The sequence below is a fragment of the Artemia sp. Qi Xiang Cuo genome, chromosome 1, assembly GCF_049724085.1.
Source record: "Artemia sp. Qi Xiang Cuo chromosome 1, ASM4972408v1, whole genome shotgun sequence".
Classification (NCBI taxonomy): domain Eukaryota; kingdom Metazoa; phylum Arthropoda; class Branchiopoda; order Anostraca; family Artemiidae; genus Artemia; species Artemia sp. Qi Xiang Cuo.
Window position 1 is genome coordinate 64,640,065 of NC_142794.1, and position 27,579 is coordinate 64,667,643.

General features: G+C 36.7%; 2 protein-coding genes across 5 annotated transcripts in view; both read right to left on the bottom strand.

The window, feature by feature from the left end:
• LOC148956594 (protein white-like) overlaps positions 1-27,579 on the bottom strand; it is a 502,792-nt gene that overhangs the window by 360,474 nt on the left and 114,739 nt on the right. The window lies entirely within an intron of this gene.
• Positions 1-27,579, bottom strand: part of LOC148956595 (peroxisomal targeting signal 1 receptor-like) — a 251,485-nt gene that overhangs the window by 198,005 nt on the left and 25,901 nt on the right. For both annotated transcript variants that reach the window (XM_089086042.1, XM_089086035.1), the window contains exon 3: positions 16,149-16,870. In XM_089086042.1, coding sequence (XP_088942168.1) covers positions 16,149-16,870 — 722 coding nt within the window. The remainder of the gene's footprint in view (positions 1-16,148; positions 16,871-27,579) is intronic.

Here is a 27,579-nt window from a genome sequence, read left to right on the forward strand (position 1 = left end):
GGATTTTAGACTCTTCAATTGGTATTTTGTCTTTATCTGCTCGCAACTGTCACAATGCATTGTGGGGTATACATCCCTGATGTTAGCTACCTTATCAAGGCTCTCACCAAATAATTTTATTATTGTATTTTCATCCACAGAAACTCTAATGTTGCTATCACCATAGATGACGTCTTGACTATTACGACAAAGTCTACTTGACACTTCTTCTAAATAATGACTTAATTCCTTGTACGAACCCTCGACTTTTAGTAGATTAATATGTTGTATAATCTTAGATTTTGATACTGCCTTATATACGCTATTAATGAAATAGGTAAAGACAGGAAAATGTGGAGCTAGTGCCCTTAGACAACGCAAATAGCTCTGACATCCCTCATTTGGGCTACAGTATAACGAATGCCCATGCTTTCTTGTGTCCCTGTAATTGATTTCACAATAATCCAATTCGCCAAGGTAGAAATTAACCACTTTGTCAGTTGAAAATTTTATGCTATATTATTTTCAAGGATATCAAAAAGAATTTGACATAATTCATTATCCGTTGGATAGAGCTTGCAGATATCAGGGTGACATTGCCAAGTAACCTGCTGCCCAATTTTTGGTTTTGAATGTTTACTCAGAAGGTTATAGGTGACTCCAGCCATCATAATTTCCTTGTCAGATCTAGTTTCAGAGCATTTTTCAATAGTTGTCTCGTACTTTCCAGGACAGTTTGTTCACCTACACAGAGCATTTTTTGCCAAATATTCAGTAGAACTAAAAGAACTGTTTAAAACACAGTTAGAAATACTTTTTTCTTGAGTCGGTGTTCCAGGAATTTGTTCTAAATCATTAGTCTTACAAACACATATACTAATAACCCTAACAGGCTCGTTTTCGCCATAATTGAAAAACATTGCTTTTCCTTCGCTATTGATAGGTATGCTTGTATATATATTTTTATTGCTGCTACATAAACTGCAATTGCTTCTTCCAAAATTAATATACGAATTTTCTAAGAAGTACGCCTCCGTATATTCACTGTTTTGTCGAACATTTTCCATTGCACCTATAAACTGTTCCGCAGTTGCCAATCCATACCTTGGAAGTTTTTCATTAAACTGACAACATTTCTTTTGGATATTACTATGAAGCTTTGCCAAAGCATTTAAGCCGACTTTTCAACAGCATCCGCTCTTTCAAAGAGAATTTTAATCTGTAATTTTGAATACTTTTCGTGATCCTGGTAAAACATGCGTAAAATGTTTCTCAATTTGCGAAGATCAGCCTGCATTTTTGCCATCTTCTTGTATTTCTGAATGTAATTTTTCTCTTGGTCCTTATGCGTTCTTCGGTACAACCTCGCAGAAAATTTAATTTTTTCTTTATAGATTTTGTCACCCCAGTATCTACCCATTATTCTGGTAGCAACTTTTTTCTTATATATTTTTCGGTAATCTTCATCATTGTGATAACGCTCCTTGATCTTTTGTCTAGTCTGCTCAATTATTGCTTCTCTATAAAGTATATCATTTTGATAACACTCCTTGATCTTTTGTTTGGCTGTCTCAATTTTCACATGTCTATAATCTTCATCATTGTGATAACACATCTTGCTCTTTTGTTTGATTACTTCTCGATACGCCTGGTCGGTTGAATACCTTTGCTTTTTTCTTTTCAAGATGTTGTCTCTGTATTTTGTATAGTACTGTTTTTTTAAATTACTAATAATAACTCGCTTAGAAGGCATCTTATTACAAAACAAGAAATAATATTTTCATCTAATTAACACTTCTTATGACTCGTATCGAGTATCCATAACCTAACAAAAAGTAAAACTAATTTTTAAATTTTCAGGCATTTTGTTAGTTTGAATGAAAAGATTAAAATTATTGCTCAGATATCATAAATATTTTTGCAGTTTACATAATAACTTTAGCGATTCTGAACTGAAAAATAAAATATATATTAAAAAATGGAATTTTTTGGTCTGAAACTACATAATCAATCCCCCATCGGGTAGTTAGAACCTAACCAAAAATAAAACTAATTTTAACATTTTAAAGTATTTTTCTAGCTTGAATTGAAATATTCGAACTATTGCTCGGATACCATGGATATTTTTGCAGTTTACACAAGCTGCAAAGAACGCACAGGCTGATCTTTGTAAATTGAAAAATATTTTACGAATGTTTTACCGGGATTACGAAAAATATTCAAAATTAAAGATTAAAATTATCTCTGAAAGAATAGGTTTTGTTGAAGTCAGCTAGAGATGCTTTCGCAAAACTTCATAGTAATATCCAAAAGAAATGTTGCATGTTTAGTGAAAAGCTTCCAAGGTATGGACCGGCAACTGTGGAACAGTTTACAGATGTAATGGGAAATCTTATACATCACTGTGAATATATGGAGGCATAATTGTCCTTTACTTAGTTTCAGCTTAAATTCGATGATCGAGCCTTTATGTAATACTAACTACATCCAGCGACTATGACGTCATTGGTCAATATTGTATATAAAAAATTAAGTTTTTCATAAAAAATAATTAATTAAAAAAATTAAGTGCAAAAGACGCTAGATCTAGAGATTTCCTTTAAAATGAGCTATTGAACAACTATCTACGATGTTCCAGTGCCAAGCTATCTCTGGATACAAAGAAAAAAAATATCCCGTTTAGGCAGAATGTTGTAGTAGCTGCCACTTTTCTTGATTTTCAAGCCAATATATTTCCCTTGCTGTTCAAGCCAAGGGACAGAAAGTTTAATAAACAGGGGTTTCGGATAAGGCGGTTCTAATGGTGTACTTTTTATTTTGATCGGACTCCTTTTTTAGGAGCTATGGGTTTTTATATTTCTTAACATTGGACGTGATCGTCTCTTACTAGGTTGCTAACTACCGCTGCAACCCGGAAAATAGTAAGAGACGAAACTCAAATAATCAAGTAGCCAACTAAGTCTAATATATGGAATGGTTTTTTATTTCAGTGATCGTCTTTTAATGTCATTTTTTCTTCCTTGGTGCTTCAGTATCTATGGAGCTCCCGTGGTAACCTGGATATTGCTGCAATCTTGATAGCTTACAGCTACCCCTGGAACCACCGTATTTCTGTTACTATGAGCTAAGGTTCGTTCTTCACTGTAAAATCGCTGCAAACCGGATACGACAACTCCTTCGATACGAAGTGCCTGACTGAAGAAGAAAAAAACACATTAGGCCCACATCGTTCTTTACTCAGGCAGTGCTAGTGCACTGCCTATGATAATAAACTGATTACAGACAGAAAAAAGCCTACGGCTTTTCTTCTTTGAAATAGTAAGAGATGAGTCTCAAACAATCAAGTAGCTAGCTAATTCCAATGTATGCAATTGTTTGTTAATCCATTGATCGTCTTTTATTGTAAAATAGGCAAGAGGTCGTTCCTCATTATAATTTGTCACCCCAGTATCTACCCATTATTCTGGTAGCAACTTTTTTCTCATATATTTTTCGGTAATCTTCATCATTGTGACAACGAACCTTGATCTTTTGTCTAGCCTGCTCAATTGTTGCTACTCTATAAAGTTTATCATTTTGATAACGCTACTTGATCTTTTGTTTGGCTGTCTCAATTTTCGCATGTCTATAATCTTCATCATTGTGATAACACATCTTGCTGTTTTGTTTTGCTCTCTCAATTATTACTTCTCGATACGCCTGGTCGGTTGAATACCTTTGCTCTTTTCTTTTCAAGATGTTGTCTCTGTTTTTTGTATAGTACTGTTTTTTTAAATTACGTATAATAACTCACTTAGAAGGCATCTTATTACAAAACAAGAAATAACATTTTCATTTAATTAACACTTCTTATGACTCGTATCGAGTATCCATAACCTAACAAAAAGTAAAACTAATTTTTAAATTTTCAGGTATTTTTTTAGTTTTAATGAAAAGATTAAAATTATTGCTCAGATATCATAAATATTTTTGCAGTTTACATAATAACTTTAGCGATTCTAAACTGAAAAATAAAATATATATTAAAAAATGGAATTTTTTGGTTTGAAACTACATAGTCAATCCCACATCGGGTAGTTAGAACCTAACCAAAAATAAAACTAATTTTAACATTTTAAGGTATTTTTCTAGCTTGAATTGAAATATTCGAACTATTGCTCGGATACCATGGATATTTTTGCAGTTTAGACAAGCTGCAAAGAACGCACAGGCTGATCTTTGTAAATTGAGAAAAATTTTACGAATGTTTTACCGGGATTACGAAAAATATTCAAAATTAAAGATTAAAATTATCTCTGAAACAATAGATTTTGTTGAAAAGTCAGCTAGAGATGCTTTCGCAAAACTTCATAGTAATATCCAAAAGAAATGTTGCATGTTTAGTGAAAAGCTTCCAAGGTACGGACCGGCAACTGTGGAACAGTTTATAGATGTAATGGGAAATCTTATACATCACTGTGAATATATGGAGACATAATTGTCCTTTACTTAGTTTCAGCTTAAATTCGATGATCGAGCCTATATGTAATACTAACTACATCCAGCGACTATGACGTCATTGATCAAAATTGTACATAAAAAATTAAGTTTTTCGTAAAAAATAATTAATTAAAAAAAAATTAAGTGCAAAAGGCGCTAGATCTAGAGATTTTCTTTAAAATGAGCTATTGAACAACTCTCTACGATGTTCCAGTGCCAAGCTATCTCTGGAGACAAAAGAAAAAAAATATCCCGTTTGTGGAGAATAACGTGGTTAAAGTCAATTTTCTTGATTTTCAAGCCAATATATTTCCCTTGCTCTTCAAGCCAAATGACAGAAAGTTTCCTACACAGGGGTTTCGGACAAGGCGGTTCTAATGGTGTACTTTTTGTTTTGATCTGACTCCTTTTTTATGAGCTATGGGTTTTTTTATTTCTTAACATTGGACGTGATCGTCTCTTACTAGGTTGCTAGCTACCGCTGCAACCCGGATACTAACTACATCCAGCGACTATTACGTCATTGATCAATATTGTATATAAAAAATTAAGTTTTTCGTAAAAAATAATTAATTTAAAAAAGGTCGTTCTTTATAATAATTTTGTCACCCAAGTATCTACCCATTATTCTGGTAGCAACTTTTTTCTTATGTTTGTTTCGGTAATGTTTATCATTATCATACCGTTCCTTGCTCTTTTGTTTTGCTGTCTCAATTTTTGCATGTCTATAAACTTCATCATTATAATAACGCTGTTTGTCACTATCAATTTTCGCATGTCTATAAACTTCATTATTATATTAACGCTGTTTGTCACTATCAATTTTCGCATGTCTATAAACTTCATCATTATAATAACGCTGTTTGTCACTATCAATTTTCACATGTCTATAAATTTCATCATTATAATAACGCTGTTTGTCACTATCAATTTTCACATCTCGATACGCCTGTCAGTTGAATACCTTTGCTTTTTTTTCAAGATGCTATCTCTGTTTTTTGCATAGTACTGTTTTTTTTAATTACGTATAACAAAATTGATTCTACTTTAAAAAGTATTTTATTTTTAATTACAAAAGGCACTAGATGTAGCAATTTCCTTTAAAATAAGCTATTATACAGCTCTCTATGATTTTCCAATGCCCAGCTAGCTGAGGAGAAAGAAAAAGCGGAAAAAAAAATCCAGTTTGTGGAGAAAAACGTGGTTAAAGTCAATTTTCTTGATTTTCAAGCCAATATATTTTCTTTGTTATTCAAGCCAAAGGGCGGTAAGATTCCTTATTAGGGATTTTGGACAAGGCGGTTCTAATGGTGTACTTTTTGTTTTGATCTGACTCTTTTTTTAGGAGTTAGGGGTTTTTATATTTCTTAACATTGGACCTGATCATCTCTTACTAGGTTGCTAGCTACCGCTGCAACCCAGATTTAAATAATCATCTATATAATGATTCATTTTATTACTTCAGTTACTGTGGGCTACAGTTCATTCCTTAAGGTAATTTTAATATAACTACCGCTGCAAATTTACTATTGCATAGGCTTCTTATCGTTCTTCACTTTGTCTCTTACTATGTTCATAGCTACCGTTGCAACCCGGAAAGCTATTCAGATTTATGTAAAATCAAATATAACCTTGTTTGACGTCGCAGCTAAGCAAAGGGGTCTAAGAGGCTGGTGTTAGCCACCAGTATCTTTGGAGGCGTGGGTTCGAATCCCACCGCTACCAGTATTTTATACCAAAAGCAAACAAATTACTTGTTTGAGTCTTAAACTATAATCTTAGTTACTATGAGCTGAAGCTCGTTCCTTGCTGTAACTATGAACTAAAGTTCGTTCTTTAATGCAATCTTACTAGGTTGCTAGCTACCGCTGCAACCTGGATTGACAGATCAGATTATGAATGAATGGTTTTTATTTCCCATCATAAATAACAGAAGATTACACAACGGAATATTGAAAAAAAAAAAAGAGAAAAAGAAAACGCAATAAGAGAAACAACAAGACTTCAATAACAATCTATATACAGCAAACTAAACTCTTATTCAAACTAGCCTACGATAACTCGGTACATATCATGATCAGGATTGAGCGAACGCCGAAATCAAACGATTCGCTCAGTAGCTTTAGTAGTCAGGTCCACAACGCTGTAATTTTTCGAAACTCTTGAGTTTCTCTCCCATGGCGGAACACTTAAAAGATAGTTTGCATACTTATAGTAAACCCGACGGACTGAGCGCTTATCTGTTTCGGTGAAAAGAGACACAACCGGCGAGAGTGACAGAATATGCGGGATAACGAACACGGATTAGAGCCTTCCGAGTATACGGCGGTCATACATACGTTAGCAGGGTAGAAGTAGTCCGTATGCTTTGCGTGCCTTTTCTGAAAAAAGCTCAACCAGTGCTTCACGAGTAGACCGCAGATCTGAAGCGATCGGCAGTCCAAGGTAAGTGAGAGATGGCTTTGAGCTCACCGCAGTATTACCTAGGAGCACGCTAATCGAGGTCGAATCGTTCACGTTGTGCCGAAAAATAACTACTTCCCTTTTGGCAGCATTAAAAGCTAGCCCAATCTTAGCATATTCATCACTCAATATATTGTAGTTATCCTCAACCCTTGAAACAGACCTACTTACGTTAAGTATATCATCAGCGTAATTGATGAGCGACACGTCTATACCTAGATATATGCAGCACGTTTTGGCAGATTCTTGAGGGACGATAATACTGTTGTTGTATAGAGGAGGGGAAGTAATGGAGCCTTGCCGGATACCTTTACGGACAGGTATAACTACGGTGGATACCACCATACCGCGATGAGTGGGGACTTTAATCTTCACTCCCAGCCTCCTATACATGCTCCTCCATACAACGACAACCGAACGGTCAACTCCGCGTTTACAAGCAGAACTAAGTATATGTGCGTGGATACCGGAGTCGAATGCTCTACGCACATCGTGGCTTGCTAGAACAAATGTATCATTATTATCATGAGCACTGAGCAAAAGATTAGCTATCAACGAATGAACATGCTCGCGACTAGTACCACTCTTAAACCCGAATTGCAGATCGGGAGTATAACAAGCTTCACTTAGGTCACCAAAAACAAGCATTTCCATGAGTTTGCAGAATACCGGCGCAACAGTTATCGGGCGGTATGATGAACAGTTCCTGGGATCATTCCCTTTTTTGGAAACTGGTGTAACGACGCCAACACAGAAAACATCGGGGACAAGACCGCAGTAAAAGATCATCTAGTACATAAGAGCAAGGTAATTTAACACATTGTCACCCCCAATAGCCAGATGCATTCCACAAATATTATCATCACCTCGAGAATACTTCTTTTTCAGTTTAGAGAGCATATGACGGGTGCTAGAGACAGTAATAACGAACTCGACACTTCGTTCATTTGGCGTTAGAAGGGAGTCGAGCCCTTATTCAAACTCTTTCTCGAGAGCCTTGTTTGGTGGTGAGAATTCGGCGGTAAAATATTCATTCCAATCACTTTCACTTGGCAAAATTTCTTCTTTGCGAGATTTCGGACTCCTTTTCTTTTTAATATACTTCCAGACTGCATTTGGGTCACCTTCAAGCACTTTGCAATTCTGGTCCATTAAGTCGGTTTGATTTTTAGCAAGGGTCTTGGCGAACTTTCGCTTAGTGTATAGCCTGATATCATTCAAGAAACCTTGACGAGGGCGCCCGCACTCGTTCCATAGTGTATACCAGAATTTAGATCGACTACAAGACTCGGACAACTGTACATTCTGAGACCACTGTGGATTTTCCCTTCCGATTCGAACTTTTCGTGTCGGAACTGCAGCCTTTTCGGCACATCGTAGGGCATGTGTAATTTCTGCACAGTAATTGTTCAAGAGTATCTGCTTCTCATTATCGGGAACAGGCAAACCTTGTTGAAGGAGTTGAAATGGGACCTTTATCTTTTCAAGTACATTATCATACACGGACTTGAAAAGCGCAGAGTCGGCTTTTCCCCACTCAGATTTTACCACCCATTTACGGTGACATTCATCGGGCTGAGTAGTTTTATTAGTGACATAGAACAAATTCGAGATGGGTAAGTGGTCGGAAGTACAGATGCTTAATTTTACCACTACATTTTCCGTTTGTCTTCACATCTGCAGAGCCCAGCATTGAGTCAAGGGAGGATAACGAGCCGGAGTTGTGTACATACGTGTAGTCCAGGTCATTTTCAAGTACACGGAGATTTTCACAGGAAGCTACCAGAACCTGAGTTCTCGGGCTGTTGTCGCACAGGTTACAGTTCATGTCTCCGGTTACAATGCATGACAGTTTTTGCGTAACACATCCGTCAACACCTCCACAAATCTGTCCACAAGCAATATTGAATCTCGCATTAGATTCATTGTCATGATAATCCGTGGGCATACAGACACAGACTAGGGCCCTATCAGCAATTCGGACACCGACGAAGAACTTAGACTGCTTGTACAAGAAAGGAATAAGACTTCTGCGTACCAGTATTGAAATACCACCAGAGAAATACCTCTGCCAGAACGCTTTGCAGGAACACTGAATACGCTGGAACTGTCATTGACCTCAAGAAGCTGAAGTCCTTCTGTTGTAAGAAAGGGCTCCTGTAGACAGACTACGTCATATTCTTGTACTAGTTGCTCAATCAGAGGTAGTTTAGCCAGAACTCCACCATTCATGTTCCATGATACAACTTTGAGTTCAAGATTATTCATTGTTTTAACGCTTTCTGTGCTTCAGGGCATTTAAAACTGTAACAGGGATGGTTTGCCGAACCACACAGAGCACTTTTGAGGGGGTTCTGGCAGGGATTGTCCTTTGAGCTGGAGTGTTTCCCAGCGCATCGGGAGCACTTTGGCGGATTTGAACATGCCTTTGCTGCGTGGCCGAAGCATTGACACTTGTAGCACTGGATTGGCATAAATTTGTATTCGTGAATCGGCAGCCGCTCATACCCAATCACGGGGGGAGATTCAAACTTCAGTTTGAATGACCTGGTTTTGCCTATTCTAGAAGCTTCGACACATTTCGACACTAAACTGCGTAAGTCCTCTTCTGAAATACTAGCAGGGACGTGACGAATTATCCCGAAGAAAGAGGGGCTTTTTACTCTCGCGAAAACGGAATTATCGGTACTGGTAATAGCCTGTGCAATAGAATCGGCGGTCGCTTTGTCTTTCACGAGAACGCTCTAAGCACTCTTACGAGGCCTCAGTTCGACGATGTCATTGCTTGTCTGTCCGCTAAGTCCATTTAAAGTCTTTCCGTGATTCGGGATCAGTCAGTCCTTGGGGCAGATTTTTGAGAACTACGGCGCAAGTCTGTTTATGCTTTCTATTATTCTCGCGTGACGGTTAGGAATTGCGCAGCTTATACTCAGACTCGACGAAGATGTAAAACTCTCGGTAAAGCTCTCCCATTTTTCTCGTCAAATTTGCACTTATCTTGCCAGGAATAATCGGTACGTCATCAGGTTTGTATACCGCGGGAGCGAAATGTTTTTTTCGTCACACATCTTAAAAACTTTCATTATGTCAATGACATTATCCGAACTTTTGTCTCTTGCAGTCACTCTCGTCGCATATTCGGCTTCATCCCAAATCACCTTTTTCGCTTCCAATATATCCACATCGGAGAAATCCTTGGAAGCTTTTCACTAAACATGCAACATTATTTTTTGATATTACTATGAAGTTTTGCGAAAGAATCTCTGGCTGATTTTTTTTTTCAACAAAATCCATTCTTTCAGGAATAATTTTAATCTTTAATTTTGAATATTTTTCGTAATCCCGGAAAACATTCGAAAATTTTTTCTCAATTTACAAAGATCAGCCTGTGCGTTCTTTGCAGCTTGTGTAAACTGCAAAAATGTCCATGGTATCCGAGCAATAGTTCGAATATTTCAATTCAAGCTAGAAAAATACCTTAGAATGTTAAAATTAGTTTTATTTTTGGTTAGTTTCTAACTACCCGATGTGGGATTTACTATGTATTTTCAGAGCAAACAATTAATGGTTTTAATATATTTTATTTTTCAGTTTAGAATTGCTAAAGTCATTATGTAAACTGCAAAACTATTTGTGATATCTGAGCAATAATTTTAATTATTGATTTTTCATTCAAACTAACAAAATACCTGAAAATTTAAAAATTAGTTTTACTTTTTGTTAGGTTATGGATACTCGATACGAGTTTTAAGAAGTGTTAATTAGATAAGAATATTGTTTCTTGTTTTGTAATAAGATGCCTTCTAAGCGAGTTATACGTAATTTAGAAAAACAGTACTATACAAAAAAACAGAGATAGCATACAATAAAGAACGAAACCTAGCCCATGTTAACTGAAACATAAATAGGGCTTATGTAATTTCCATCAGTATCATGGCTGGAGAGATGGCTGATATAACACTGAAGGACGTCATTAAATTAAAGGACTAACAAAATATCCGGGTTGCAGCAGTAGCTAGCAACCTAGTAAGAGATGATCACGTCCAATGTTAAGAAAAATAAAAAACCCATAACTCCGAAAAAAAGTCACATTGAACAAGAAGTACACCATTAGAGCCGCCTTGTCCGAAACCCCTGTAAAGGAAATTTTCTGCGCCTCGGCTCGAACAGCAAGGGAAATATATTGGCTTGAAAATCAAGAAAAGTGGTGGCTACTACAACATTCTGCCGAAACGGGATATATTTTTTTCTTTCTTCTTTTACATAAAGGATCGATACTGTAAATGGGTATTTTGTAAGTATCATCCGTATCATGGTTTTAATGATAGCTGAATTACAATTGAAAAGAAATCAACCCCAGGTGGCCTTGAACCACCAACCTTTTGGTTAAAGGCCGATCGTGCTAGCCCCTTACACCACAACGTCATTAATTAAAGTTGTAAAATTAACAATATGATACATAGAGTATCGACACAGCTCATTATAAATAAGAACTATGGAAGTTTCATCGGATATAGCTGAAACCTAGTAAAGAACAAACCACGGCAAATAGTAACTAAAAGTTAAGATAGTACAAGCATGCATCGTCTCTTGCTATTCCATCTAAGAAAAAGCCATAGGCTTTTTCATGTTTTTTTGTGAGGAAACATGCCATGGTCTTGTTCAAAATGTATTGAGTCTTGAAATAAGATGGAAATAAGCAGTTGCATACCAAATATATTGTTCGAAATACTTTATTGATTGAATCAAACCGTTCGTGGTAACGAACTGTATAGGAAGAGCGACTCGTCTCAATATTAAACGAAACTCTAAAAAAACAAAATTTTGATACCAATAGATACATCCAAAGAATTGCATTTTTATACTGATTTTAAATATATAAGTTTAGTTTAACCCATCAGGTTTAGCTTTACCCATCAAAAGTTACGATCCTGAGAAAATTGCCCTATTATCGAGAAAAGGAGAAAATACCCCCTAAAAGTCACAGAATCTTAATGATTCTTAAAATTTCCCCGAATCCCAAATTTAAAATTTTTGTAAATTCGAATCACTTTTTACCAAAAATAACATAAAGGATCGATTAATCTTAAATGGGAATTATGTAAGTTCAATTGGTATCATCGCTGCAGAGATCGCTGAAACCTAGTAAGGAAAAAACCATGGCACAGATTGGATTTAGTTACCTGCTTGATTCTCTAAGGTTTGTCTCTTACTATTAACTGATTCTTTAAAATACGGACTATATGGCCGTAGAGATGGCTGAAACCTGGTAAAGATCTAACCATGGCACATATCGGACTTGGTTAGCTGCCTAATTTTCTGAAGTTCGTCTCTTACTATTCAAAATAAAAAAAAGCCATAGGTTTTTTCCTGTTTGTGATCCAGGTTGCAGCGGTAGCTAGCAACCTAATAAGAGACGATCACGTCCCATAATGAAAACAAAATAGCCCATAACTCCTAAAACTAGAGTCAGATCATCAAAAAAAGAAGTACACTATTAGAACCGCCTTGGCAATACCCCTATATAGGAAACTAACAGTCCCTTAATAATCCAGGCTGCTTACCTAAAGGATCTAAGAAGCTCTTTACAAACAAGTACTATGTAAGTTTCATCGGATTTAGCTGATAACACATAATAATGCTAACAACCATAAGACAAAAAATGCTATCAACTACAACGCATAAAAATGCTAACAACTATGACACATAAAAATAGCAAGCACAAATTCTATAATTCTATAATTTTATTAAAACTCACCCATTGTTTCTATACGTTATTTATTATTGGGAGAGAGGGCATTGTAGCCTTTGGTGTCCAAGAAGGTAAACAAAAATCAGTTGAGGCTTTCAGGTAATGTTGCAGGGAGCGTTGAACCAAATCAAAATAACATAGAGATCACGAAAAAATATAATTCCCTCTCAACTTTCTGCGTCACGCTTTATAGCCGAGCTAGAAATAAATAATACATGTACGGCATTTTCCTCTTTACTTACGTAAGTCTAAGGACGTCTTTCTCTTTTCCCAATTAATATAAATTCCAAGTCCTACTGCAGAAATAAAAATAAGGCCTCCAACAATACCTCCGACTATTGCTATAACATACTGATTTTAATCCTCTATATCTTCATCTTTTTCACTTGAGTCTTTGGTTTCGTCTCCATTATGATCAGACTGCCTAATCTGAATTTTATCCTCTACATCTTCATCTTTTTCACTTGAGTCTTTGGTTTCGTCTCCATCATGATCGAACTGCCTAATCTGATTTTTATCCTCTACATCTTCATATTTTTCACTTGAGTCTTTGGTTTCGTCTCCATCATGATCATGATATGATTCGTCTCAATCATATAGATGATTCTTATCCTCTATATCTTCATCTTTTTCACTTGAGTCTTTGGCTTCATCTCCATCATGATCGGACTGCCTAATCTGATTGTTATCCTCTACATCTTCATCTTTTTAACTCGAGTCTTTGGTTTCGTCTCCATCATGAACCGACTGCCTAATCTCTATATCTTCATCTTTTTCACTTGAATCTTTGGCTTCATCTCCATCATGATCGGACTGCCTAATCTGATTTTTATCCCCTACATCTTCATCTTTTTTACTTGAGTTTTCGGTTCCGTATCCATCCATCATGATCGGACTGCCTAATCTGATTTTTATCCTCTACATCTTCCTCTTTTTCACTTGAGTCTTTGGTTTCGTCTCCGTCATGATCGGACTGCCTCATCTGATTTTCATCCTCTACATCTTCATCTTTTTCACTCGAGTCTTTGGTTTTATCACCATCATGATTGGACTACCTAATCTGATTTTTATCCTGTAAGTCTTCATCTTTTTTACTTAAGTCTTTGGTTTCGTCTCCATCATGATCAGACTGCCTAACCTGATTTTATCCTTTACGTCTACATCTTTTTCACTTGAGTCTTTGGTTTCGTCCCCATCATGATCGGACAGCCTAATCTGATTTTTATCCTCTACATCTACATCTTTTTCACTTGAGTCTTTGGTTTCGTCCCCATCATGATCGGACAGCATAATCTGATTTTTATCCTCTACATCTACATATTTTTCACTCGAGTCTTTGGTTTCGTCACCATCATGATCGGACAGCCTAATCTGATTTTTATCCTCTACATCTACATCTTTTTCACTTGAGTCTTTGGTTTCATCTCCATCATGATCGGACAGCCTCATCTGATTTTTATCCTCTACATTTACATCTTTCTCATTCGAGTCTTTGGTTTCGTCTCCATCAAGATCGGACTGCCTAATCTGATTTTTACCCTTTGTGTCTTCATTTTTTGTCACTTGAGTCTTTGGTTTCGTCTCCATCATGATCGGACAGCCTAATCTGATTTTTATCCTCTACATCTACATCTTTTTCACTTGAGTCTTTGGTTTCGTCCCCATCATGATTGAACCGCTTAATCTGATTTTTATCCTCTACATCTACGTCTTTTTCACTTGAGTCTTTGGTTTCGTCCCCATCATGATCGGACAGCCTAATCTGATTTTTATCCTCTACATCTTCATCTTTTTCACTTGAGTCTTTGGTTTCGTGTCCATTATAATCCGACTGCCTAATCTGATTATCCTCTACATCTACATCTTTTTCACTTGAGTCTTCGGTTTCATCTTCATCAAGATCGGACTGCCTAATCTTATTTTTATCCTCTACATCTTCATCTTTTTCACTTGAGTCTTTGGTTTCATCTCCATTATGGTCGAACTGCCAAATCTGATTTTTATCCTCTACATCTTCGTCTTTTTCATTCGAGTCTTTGGTTTCGTCTCCATTATGATCGGACTGCCTAATCTGATTTTTATCCTCTACATCTACATCTTTTTCACTTTAGTCTTTGGATTCGTCTCCATAATGGTCGGACTGCCTAATCTGATTCTTATCCTCTACATCTTTATGTTTTTCGCTTGAGTCTTTGGTTTCATCTCCATCATGATCGGAATTCCTAACCTGATTTGTATCCTCTGCATCTTCATCTTTTTCACTTGGATCTTTGGTTTATAACTCATAACTAACGGCTGCAACCATGATTTGCTTTTTCCTCTTACTATAATTTTACTATAAAAAATTGATTTTATTTTTAAAATTATTGTCATTAGTTACAAAAGGTTTCTAAATACAACGATTTCGTTTAAAATGGGCCATTAAACCGCTCTATGACGTTCCTGTTTAGTCAGTTTTTTTTTAAGTTCTAGCTACCGCTCCAACCCGGATCATGATGTATGAGTATTCAGTTCTGTATAATATTAATGTAAATTACAAACGACATTAAAAGGAAAAAGCCTACGGCTTTTTCATAGCTTCAACAGTATCCGGGTTGCAGTGATAGCAAGCAACCTTGTAAGAGACGATCACGTCCAGTGTTAAGAAATATAAAAATCCATAACTCCTAAAAATACAGTCAGATCAAAACAAAAAGTACAAAATTAGAACCGCCTTGTCCGAAACCCCTATATAGGAAAATTTCTGTCCCTTGGCTTGAACAGCAAGGGAAACATATTGGCTTGAAAATCAAGAAAAGTGGCAGCTACTACAGCATTCTGCCTAAGCGGCATTTTTTTTTTCTTCTTTTTTTCTTCTACAGATAGCTTGGCACTGGGCTTGTGACATGATTACGAGTAAAGTAAAGAAAGCTCTCTTTTTCAAAAAAGACTCAAGATATACAATGCACAATTTAATTAAAAATAGCCTTTAAGCAGTGGAAGTTGAAACCATAGGTTGTATCAAATCGTCTATATAACAATAACAGATATTGAGGCTTCAAAATTATAGCTGTTCAATTTCGTCTACTTATGATTAAAATATTTTTTAGGCACTCAGATATGACATTGGCACAAAATTATGAGTTCCCCATATTAATTTTTCCCTTAAGTTGTCATAAAAGGAGATGTCAAGAAAACCCAGGACAAGCCGAGTGGCAACTTACGTGAGGCAGCAAGTCTGGCTACTAAAATTGTGGCTTCAATTCAAGCAGCAGGGGTTTTGGTAATAATTAAGGTTCCCACAAAAACTAGTATCGACATTAGCCCCTCAACGCTACGATGGAACTGAAATAGTACTAGTTAAGTGTCTTGTTTAGTTACTATCTAAATTTAAGAAGCTTTCAAGATTTATTATCTGAATTTTCAGAAGCTATTACCTGAATTGTGTAGTAATTTCAATTTTAGCCGATTAAACAAGTGAAGGATAAAGACTTACCTCCAATGCCTTACAGGCCTGCATTGATAGTCCCTCATTTGTATAGGACACAGCTATTGCCATTCTAGCTTCCAGAGAATTCGAATCTAACTCTAAGCATCTGTTTAGTGCCTTAATTGCTTCTTTGTCCTGTTCATTTTCAGCCAAAGTAATTCCAAGCAGAAGCCAACCTTCAACAAGACTTGGATCTTTTTGCACAGATGCCTCAAACAGTAAAACTGCATTGGATAAATTCCCTTCAGCTCGAAGCTGCTTCCCAGCTTCCAGTGCATTTGGCGAGTTACTTAAAGGATTTTCATCAGAAAATTCGTATTCACTTACTCGTTGTTCAGATTGAGAAGCCTCCAGCCATGGTAAGTCCATTGGAGAGTCCAGGGCTGCACGCTGCCAATCAGTCTCCATTTTTTCCCAGATATCTTCACTCTTAAACTCACTCACCCACTCACTAGCTCGTTGATTATTGACTGAAGAGGGAGCTGCTGCAAATTCAGTGGCCCATGTTTCTGACTGCTGTAAAAGATCACTGGCGAGTGGCATTTCTTTGGCAGTGTCCCAAAAATCCTGAAAAGCTCCCTGCTGAGAACCATAAGTAGACTGTGAATTAAACTCCTCAATCCAATTTCCCTCTTTGGCAGTTTCAAGAAATTCAGATGCCCACAGTGAACTAGGTTGCGACCGAGTAATGACAGACACAGACGGACCTGGTTGAACTATATTTTGCCCTGCAAAAAAAACAAATAAACATTTGTTTATAACTCAAGTCTTCTAATAATTTTACGCACAGAAACAGTCTAATTTCGTTCAATTTTGTTCAGCTTGGGAGAAAAAAACGTTAAGCAGTGACATTTTTTTCAGGCCAACTAAGTGTTTTTAGAGGCTAGGAGAGACTAAACTTACAACGGCAAAATCATTGCAATGGCGATCAAGCTTGAGACCCCATGCCAATGCTAAAACTGGGTTGCCATATTATTTGCTTACTTACTTTCGGCAGGGACCAGACGATCAACTGTCCTGCCCGGCATCAATAGATTTTTGAATTACTTCCAAAGTTCAATCGGCCCCAGAAGGGTGCTGGCTCGCAGATGAGGACGTCTCGACATGTCGTACCTTTGGGACGACGCAAGGTGGGAGCAAGGAGCTTAAGACGATGTCTTTTGATGACAAGAGATAGCCCATCAGGCTGACCATAAAGACTTTTTACTTCGTTATTGGGAGTTCTAGTCCACATGTTGATTCAGAGTATATTAATTCGGGGTTGATTCGAAATACATTGGGTGAGCCCAATAAATTTAGAAGCCTAAAAGACATCACTTTCGACTATCAGAAAGGGCACTATTCCTTTGAATTTCCAAATGAATGAGCCCTTTTTGAAGTTTCTACGACAAAGCTTTCTATAAAAACCTTATATGCACCCAGGGCATAACTTACAGCCCTTGCCCTGAAGCTGTGGGGGGGGGTTGTCATCCTTAAAAACCCAATTTCCAAAACTTTAAACTCCGTTGAACAGAATGGATATCAAGAAATTTTGATTGAATTTATTTGGGGAAAAAGTGTGCGTGAGAGGGTTTTTTTTTAGTTGCCCTCCAATCTCTTTAGACTGTTAAAAAGGGCACTATCCCTTTGAATTTCAAATCGAATGAGCCGTTTTTCAAGTTTCTACTATAAAGCTTTCAATAAAAGCCTTATATGCCCCCAGAGTATAACTTATAACCCTTGCCCTGAAAACTGGGGGGGGGGCTTTCCTGCTCAAAGATATAATGTCCAGAACTTTCAACTGCGTTTAACAAAACTGCTATCTCAAAATTTTGACTGGATGTGTTTGGATAAATGGTGAGCGTGAAAGGGGTGTTAGCTGCCTTCCAATCACTTTCGACTATTAAAAAGGGTACTAGCCATTTCAATTTCCAATCGAATGAGCCCTTTTTGAATTTTCACTGACAACGCTTTCTATAAAAACCTTATATGCCCCAAGGGTATAACTTACAACCCTTGCCCTGAGGGCTGTGGGGTGGGTCAGTATCATTCTCAAAGAACTAATTTCCAAAACTTTCAACTACGTTGAACAGAATGGCTTTCTCAAAATTTTGATTGGATGTGTTTGGGGAAATGGTGGGCGTGATAGGGGGTTATCTGCCCACCAATCATTTTTAACTATTAATAAGGGCACTAGCCATTTCAATTTCTAATCGAGCGAGCCCTTTTTGAAGTTTCTACGACAACGCTTTCTTGTCCCCAGGGTATAACTTACAACCCTTACCCTGGGAGCTGTTAGGGGGAGGGAGGGTTGTCCTCCTCAAAGAACTAATTTTCAGAACTTTCAACTACGTTGAACAAAATGGCTATCTAAAAATTGTGATTGGATGTTTTTGAAAAAGGTGGGCGTGAGAGGGCGGTTAATTGCCCTCCAATCCCTTTCGACTATTAAAAAGGGCACTAGCCCTTTGAATTTCAAATCAAATGAGCCCTTTTTCAAGTTTCTACTACAAAGCTTTCAATAAAAGCCTTATATACCCCAGGGTATAAATTATAACCCTTGCCCTGAAGACTGTGGGGGATTGTCAGGCTCAAAGATATAATTTCTAGAACTTTCAAATACGTTGAATAAAATGGCTGTCTCAAAATTTTGATTGGATGTATTTGGATATATGGTGGGCGTGGAAGGGTTGTTAGTTGCCTTCCAATCATTTTCGACTATTAAAAAGGGCACTAGCCATTCCAATTTCCAGTAGAATGATCCTCTTTGGTAGTTTCTACGACAACACTCTATAAAAACCTTATATGCCCCAAGGGCATAACTTACTACCCTTGCCCTCAGGACTGTGGAGGGGGGTTTGTCATCCTCAAAGACCTAATTTCCAAAACTTTCAACTACGTTGAAAAAAATTACTATCTCAAAATTTTGATTGGATGTGTTTGGGGGAAAGGTGGGCGTGAGAGGGGGGTTAGTTGCCCTCCAATCGCTTTCGACTATTAAAAAGGGCACTAGCCCTTTGAATTTACAATCGAATACGCCCTTTTTAAAGTTTCTACGACAAAGCTTTCAATAAAAACCTTATATGCCTCCGGGGCATAACTTACATAAACTTAAAGGGCATAACTTACTAACTTACAACCCACGGCCCTGAGGGCTGTGGGGGAGTGTCCTCCTCGAAACCTAATTTCTATCTGAAAATCAACTACGCTGAATCAAATGGCTAACTCAAATTTTTTATTGGATATGTTTGGGGTAATGGTGGGTGTGGAAGGGGTGTTAGTTGCCTTCGAATCACTTTCGACTATTAAAAAGGACACTAGCCATTCCAATTTCCAATCGAATGAGTAATTTTCCAAGTTTCTACGACAACTCCTTCGATACGAAGTGCCCTGGTCTAAAGGGAAAAAAAATACATTGTGCCAACATCGTTCTTTACATAGACAGCGCAATTTCGCTGGCTATAATAAAAAAAACACAATCCACAAAATAAGTTTTCCGAGAAAAAGTAAAGAACTCCATTAAACCAAAAATGAGCTAAAATAGAATCAAATAATCTACCGTTAAACTACCACAAATCACCATCAAAATAAATGAAACCAAAAACGAACAGAAATTACAATATATAACCCAGTCAAACTCAAAACGAGCAGAAATTAACATGATTAGGGATCACAGCCACTAGGCCTTCTCAAGATCAGAAACTAATTTATAATGTACTGAAAAAGATTAAATTTTTTCACTTTTATAACTTAAATAAATCAAAAATTAATAATATTTTAAAGAATAAATGTGAGCATATGTATATTAAACTGACAACGCACATTCATTTGTATTTAGTTTCATTTGTAAATCCCCTCAATTAGACCCCGGCGCTGAGCCGGTGGATCGACCGAACGGCACCGACGAGAGGCCCGGTCGACTTCCACCGAAGTGTCGATACGCCGCCGGCGCGCCGCCGCCGGCAGAGGCGGCGGCGTTTGGCTGACTTTAAATTAATTTTGCGGCAATTCTTTATTGCGTCAAATTCTCGTGTGGTTTAGTATTTCGATTTTCCTGATTTGAAATCAAGCAGGGCTTGCATTATCCCCGAATTTTCGGGTATTTCCCCGAAAATCTATGCGTGCCACTCCTAGCGATTCATCACCAGTGACTTTCCCTGTCAAATATAACTTTACATATGCATCCCTAGCGATTTATCACCAGTGACTTTCCCTGCCAAATATTACTTTACCTACCATTATTCTTCAATACTCTCTTGTTCGTTAATTTTCGTCTCTTTTGTTCCTTTGCATGAAAACCAGACAGATGCAATATCCAATTGCAAATATTGCAATATACACAGTTCGTCATATGTTGACAAAAAAAAGTATCGTCTTTACGATAGGAGTTTAAATCATTTCGAATGCAGTTTCCCAATTGCTATTTCTTACATCATTCAAAGTCAAGAATTTTACGCATTCACTACTATATAGCTTCAGCCTTCAGTTGGATTTTGAAATTGATAACCGACAGATAGTTTCTATAGCTGAATTGTAAGTTTGCAGATTTTTTTTTCTTTTGCTGTTTTTAGACAAGATTTTCTTAATGTTTAATACTCTAATTTTGAACGTCTGATAGATTAAAGAAAATACAATCTTCTTTCTGAAAAAATTTTACCCCCCCCCCCCCAAAAAAAAAAAAAAACTTCTATTGAGACAAAATTTATCTATAGAATAAGCTATGTACAAGGTTGGGGAATTAAAAATTAAAACAGAAGTTACCCCAAAAGTATGATTCATCAAAAAATTGTAAATTATTGCCTATAGGGGGGGGGATAGGGAGCTATCATTTTTAAATGATAATACCTCTTTTTAATTGAAAGCAGGGATGCCAAAAAGATAATTATCTTTTTCATTTAAAGTGGAGACGGAAGAAAATGATATCAAATTCCCTGGGAAACCATTGAAATATTTTGATAGACCCAGGGCCCCCCATTGGGACTTGTTCATTGTCTTTGGTATTTTGTGATATCTCATAGGCTACTGGCCCAATTTGGATTCAGTGTGTGCCCCCTTTTAGTTCAATTCTTTGGATCTTATTGAATGCCACGGCGAATCTATGACTTAGTTTTCCAATAATTTGATGTATAACTCAATAATTTCGACATTTTAGTTTTTGTCTTTATACCCCTTTACTCATACCCTCAATTTTTTTTTCAAGGAACACGAAGCTGTTTAACCTTATTTTGCGTGTTTCTTTCAACCGAATCGTGACCTAGTTAACTATTAAGTAAATTATTTTTTTGATATAAAGCTGAGACGGTATCCTATCACGGTGGTATCCAGAGGGGCTGGGGTAGGGGGGTATTACTTTTAAACGACAATATCTCGAAATTTTGTTTACAGAAAGCAGGGATGCCAAAAAGTTAATTCTTTTTTAATTTAAAGAAGAGACGGCATCCTATCAAGGTGGTATCCAGAGGAGGGGGGGGTAGGGAGCTATCATATTTAAATGATAATACCTCGATTTTTTTTAAAGCAGGGATTCCAATAAGTTAATTATTTTTTTATTTAAAGCAGAGACGGTATCCTATAAAGATGGTATTCAGAGGGAGGCAAAGGGAGTTATTATATTTAAGTGATATTACCTTGATTTTTTTTTTATTGAAAGCAGAGATGCCAAAAATTAACAAGATTTTTCGTGAGTTATACTTGATACAGCACTTGTATAGTTTTATCATCCAAAGGGAAAGGGACACATGCGTCCAATCCGTTTTTTTTCTTATTGATGAAATGGGTTTACTTTTAAAAAATTCATTAATAATTACCAGGCAGATTCACACTAAAACGAATTGGTGTGACGAAAGCGATATCGACAACCTCACCAAACGTTGCGCTCGAGTGACAATGGCGCCCTTGGTCCAGTGAGCGCCCAAGTTACATTAAAAGGCCAGGTCATAATAAAAGCTTTCAATTTGGGAGGTTCAAGGAGGAGTCTTTGACAATCTTATGACCTCAGGGTACTAGATGTTGCAACATTCTTAGGTATCTACAGTGGTTTAAAAAAATCGATCGCCCCACAAATGATGACTAAAAATATTCACAAACATGAAAAATGTAACATTTGGAATATTTTAACACATTTTTCAAAGCTTTGAAGAAAAGCAGAAAAGGCTAAATATCCTTAACTATGCCTGAAAGCTATTTTAAAAAGAAACTGTGGAGATTTCCATGGATATGACCATAGCAGAAGCTTTGAGCCTGGGTGGGGATCAAAGAGGAGTCTTTGAGTATTTTGACCACAGGTGACTTATTGTTGCGACTTTCTGAAATTTGGTAATTTTTGTGAGCATTTGGAAATCAAAGCTTATACTTAATAACTGATACTAAGTCTCAAAACATTTTGCTTGGATTATAAGTGACGAACTAGGAAGAAAATCTCAACCTTCCTGGAGCTACTTCAGTCTGCATATTATTTCATTTAATTACATTTAAAACGGATGAGCTTTTCATTTTTTTTTTTTTACCAAAGAAAACAGCTGGCACTTCATTTTTCGTCATACCGAATAAACCATTAAGTGTTTTCCGTTTCATTGTAACTTAAGTATTATCATGTGAAGTAGTCGTCATGTATTTTTCAATTTGATAAATTTACTCCTTTTAGATGCAGTTTATAATTTAGCTGAAATTAGGTACTTATGAGTTTATAATTCGGAATGAATCCCTAAAAGTAAAAATGAATAATATCCAAAAAAGCAGCCATAAGCAATAAAAAAAAGTAGCAGTTCAGCCTTAGCCTACATGACATATATTCTATAAATAAGCCATAAAAACTTTAAAATGCATTTTTTTTTAATTGTTATTAAAAACCAGTTTTTAATACAAGGAAAGGTTTTTAGGAATCCAAAAGAGCAAAAAAAAAACAATCAATATCAAAGTCACCCATTTCAACTGTTTTAAAGGGACAAAACAGATATAGGCAAAGGGCATTATGAAAAAATTAAGCTTCTAAGTTCAAACTTATATTCAAAGTTTTTACCCAGATAATGCTCGATGAAAAATAAGTAATAATTTTGATAATTAGTTATGTTAAGAATAAATAGCTAATAGATACTTCAACTATTATGCAAGGGTTCTGAAACGCCACAGCCATTTCGTTTCTACCAGATTTCTACTTCTCTTACTGATTAACGAAGAAGACCAGTTTCCAGCCAGCGACTTGTGAAGTTTTCAACTCATGAATCGGCTCTAATTTGTTGTAAATTTAAGCTGTGATTTGAGAAAGACTGATGAAAACACTAATTTTTGCGGTCAACATTGATCGCGCCAGCGGCGCGCCCCCATCTTACCGGCGTCGCGCTGTTTTTGGTCCCGCCGCCGTCAGTCTTCCCTCATCGGCGCGGCGCCGGGGTCTACTCTCAATATTCTGTCAAATTTCCAACTTCATACGCTTATCCTTAATTGTACTAGCATTATAGCAGTAGTGGTAGTAGTAGAAACATTAGTAGCAGTAATAATATATTATTATTAGAAGTAGTAACAGTAGTAGCAGAAGTATTAATATCAGTAGTAGCAGCTACATTTTGCCTTTTGGTCAACTGATTATCCCACTCATGATACCCCTGAAGCTTCCTATTGATACGATAATCCGTTCCAAAAATATTGCTGACACGCCCGTATCAGAAATCTGTATGTACATAATATGCTTTGGTTTAGTTAACCGTTTCCCATCAACGTTTCCTCAGATGTTTATTTCAATATCCTCAGCCTTAGTAGTACTCGCTACATAAGTAGTTTTAGTGATAGTAGTAGCTGTAGTAGTTGTGGCAGCAGTAGAAGCAGTGGTAGTTGCAGTGGTAGTAGCGTGAAAATATTGCCTTTTTGGTCAATTGATCATCTCCCTTTTCATTTCTTGAAAGTTCCAAATTAATATTCTCAGTCATCCCTCAGTTACACCCTTTTGACAACCCACATACACATAAGATGTTTTGACTTAGTTCAACACTCCCCTCAACATTCCTTGAAATACTCACCGTAGTGCCCTTCGTATTTTGGAAAAGTAGTAGTCAAACATGCATACCTTTTCGAAATAACATATACTATATGTAAACAATGAACAAATTGCCTAACTTACAGCCCTTGACCTGAGGCCTCGAGGGGGGGGGCATCCCCAAACGCACAATTACTAAACCTTTCGACAATGCTGAAAAAATAGATGTCTCAAAACTTTGTTTGGATTTTTTTTTTTTTTTTTTTTTTTGCTACATGACTAAAGCCATCACAACTTCTACAATAGAATTCTATGCTCAATAAATACGTCAGATACATATATTTAAATACGTTGAAATATTTCATATAAATAGAGAAAGAGAAAAATTACCATCTAAATTGCTAACACTTGTCACTCCCCAAAGAAATTTCCTGGCGGGGCACATGATGGCCCGCCTTCCCTCTTCCATTTCTGTGCCGGTAGGCCTAAGCATGGGATTGCAATATGTTATGCTATATAGAGAAATATTTCAATTAATTCCAACTCTCCCCTATCTCTTTCTGTGTCTACCTGAAGTCTATTAAAATATGCTCTTTTAGGTATCGGCCTCCACTCCCGGCTGCACAGTGACTCATTCCCTCCCCTTCATGATAGCTGATGTGTAATTACAGATTACCAAAAGTAATCAAACAGTTCATGGTAACGAACTGTAAGTAAGGAGCGACCCGGCTCAATAGTAACCGAAACTCTAAAAAACGGGATTTTGATGCCAATAGATACATCAAAAGAATCAAATTTTAATACTGATTTCAAATATATAAGTTTCATCAGGAAACTTATATATTTTAGAAACTTAGAAACTTATATATAGGGGGAAATACCCCCTAAACGCTATAGAAACTAAATGAAAATCATACCATCAGATTCAGCGTATCAGAGAAGCATACTGTAGAGGTTTCAAGCTCCTATCTGCAAAAATGTGGAATTTTGTATTTTTTGCCAGAAGAAAGATCACGGATGCGTGTTTACTGTTTTGTTTTTTTTTTTCCCAGGGGTGATCGTATCGACCCAGTGGTCCTAGAAAATCGTGGGAGGGCTCATTCAAACGGAAATTCAAAAGTTTTAGTCCCCTTTTTAGGTGACCAAAAAACCGGAGGGCAACTAGGCCCCCTCCCACGCTCATTTTTTCCCAAAGTCACCCGATCAAAATTTTGAGATAGCCATTTTGTTCAGCATAGTCGAAAATATAATACATATGTCTTTTAGGATGACTTAATCCCCCAAAGTCCCTGGGGGAAGGGCTGAAAGTTATGAACTGTACCTAATGTTTATATATAGTATTGGTTATTGGGAGGTATACAGACGTTTTCAAGGGAGATTTTTTTCTGGTAGTGGGGGGGTGTCGGGGTTTTGGTGGGAGGATCTTTCCATGGAGGAAGTTTTGATGGGGAAAAGACAGTGCTATGAAGGGGGCGCCGGATTTCCCACCATTATTTAAAAATCGATCAGAAATTAAATAAAAAAAAAACAAATTTTTCAACTGAAAGTAAGGGGCAACATCAAAACTTCAAACGAACAGAAATTATTAAGTATATGATTGGGTTCACCCCCTAGTCAATACCTCGCTCTTTAAGCCAAAGATATTTTAGTACTTTCATAAGAGCTATTTATTCTAATTAACGGCCTTTGTGATTAAGGGGTCATTTTTAAAGAATTGGAACAGAATTCGAAATTTAGCGTAAAGAGCGAGGTATTGACTAGGGAGCGAACCCCATAATATACGTATTAAAAATACAGGGATATAGAAGTTCTTTACGTAAGTTAATTCGTAAGTTACGTATATTTATTACTAATAAAAACGTTCGTGAATAAAATTAAACAACTTTCGAGAAAGCCATTTAACAAAATAAAAGTAAAATTAGTATGCAATTTTTTTTTTTTATTCATGTACTGTGAGCCAAAATAAAAACCTCCATTAATTCAAAAACGTTCAAAAATTAAATGAGAAAAAAAACAAGTGTTTTAACTGAAAGTAAGGAGCAGCATTAAAACTTAAAACGAACAGAAATTATTCCGTATATGAAAGGGGTTGTTCCCCTCCTCAACGCCTCGCTCTTTACGCTAAAAAAAATAGAGTTGTGAGAAAGAGTCTAACTTTAGCGTAAAGAGCGAGGCGTGGAGGAGGGGACAGCATATACGGAATAATTTCTGTTCGTTTTAAGTTTTAATGCTGCTCCTTACTTTCAGTTGAAAAAACTTGTTCTTTTTTATTTAATTTCATAAGAAATAAAGTGAATCAACTTCATTAAATCGAGTACTACTACCGTGCGGCATTACTTCCTCTGCAAGTGTGAAGCAAAAAATATAGGTTTTTGATAGTTCTAAATTGATTAGCAAACAGAATTTTAAACTGATTGCAAATTGGTGCTCTTTGGGGCAAAGTCATAGTTTAAAACCAAAAAAATGGCAGAAAAAAGCACTTTTCCGTCGCACAATCTGCATGGTCACTTAAAACGGAAATTATTACGTACTAATACGAATTACGTACAATTGGCTCTCCCTATTTTCTAGGCCTTCGATCTGATACGATCACCCGGGAAAAAAAATAGATGATGAATTATGATGAATTTAATAAAGCAATTTTCATCAAAATCGCTTGCCTTATTGAGGGTGTTTCCCCTTTTTTCGAAAATAAGGCAAATTTTTTTAGGTTCGTAGTATATAATGGGTAAAATAAATTCAAATCAGGAAACATCAGCAGGATGTACAAAACTGTCAACGAACTCTCTACGAAAAAATCCGCTGCCGCCAGTTATGTCCAGAGCTAGGATGTAGGACCCTGAGTGACAGTGAGGCTATCATAGACAGCGCGATAGCGCTGCCTAAGTAAAGAACGATGTGGCCACAATGTTTTTTGTTTTTGTTTCCTCCCCCAGACCAGGGCCCTTGGTATCGAAGGAATTGTTGTAGAAATCTCAAAAAGGGCTCATTTTATCGAAAATATGATCGGCCAGTGTCCTTTTTAATAATCGAAAGTGATTGGAGGGCAACTAACCCCACCACACACACCCATCATTCCCCCAAACACATCCAATCAAAACTTTGAGATGGCCATTTTGTTCAGCGTAATTGATTTTCAGATAGAAAATATGTTTTTGAGGAGGACAATCCCCCACAACCCTAGGGACAAGGGTTTTAAGTTATGTCCTAAGGGCATATAAGAACAATGTTGACACAATGTACAGTTTATTATTTTTTTTTTCTTTAAAGCAGGGCACTTCATATAGAAGGGGTCGTCGTAAAGACTTCAAAAGGGGCTCATTCGATTGGAATTCGCGAGTTCTAGTGCCCTTTTTAATAGTCGAAAGTGATTGGAGGGTAACTAGCCCCCCCCCACGCCCATCATTCCCCCAAACACATCCAATTGAAATTTTGAGATAGCAATTTAGTTCAGCGTAGTTGATTTCCTGATAGAAAATGTGTTTTTGG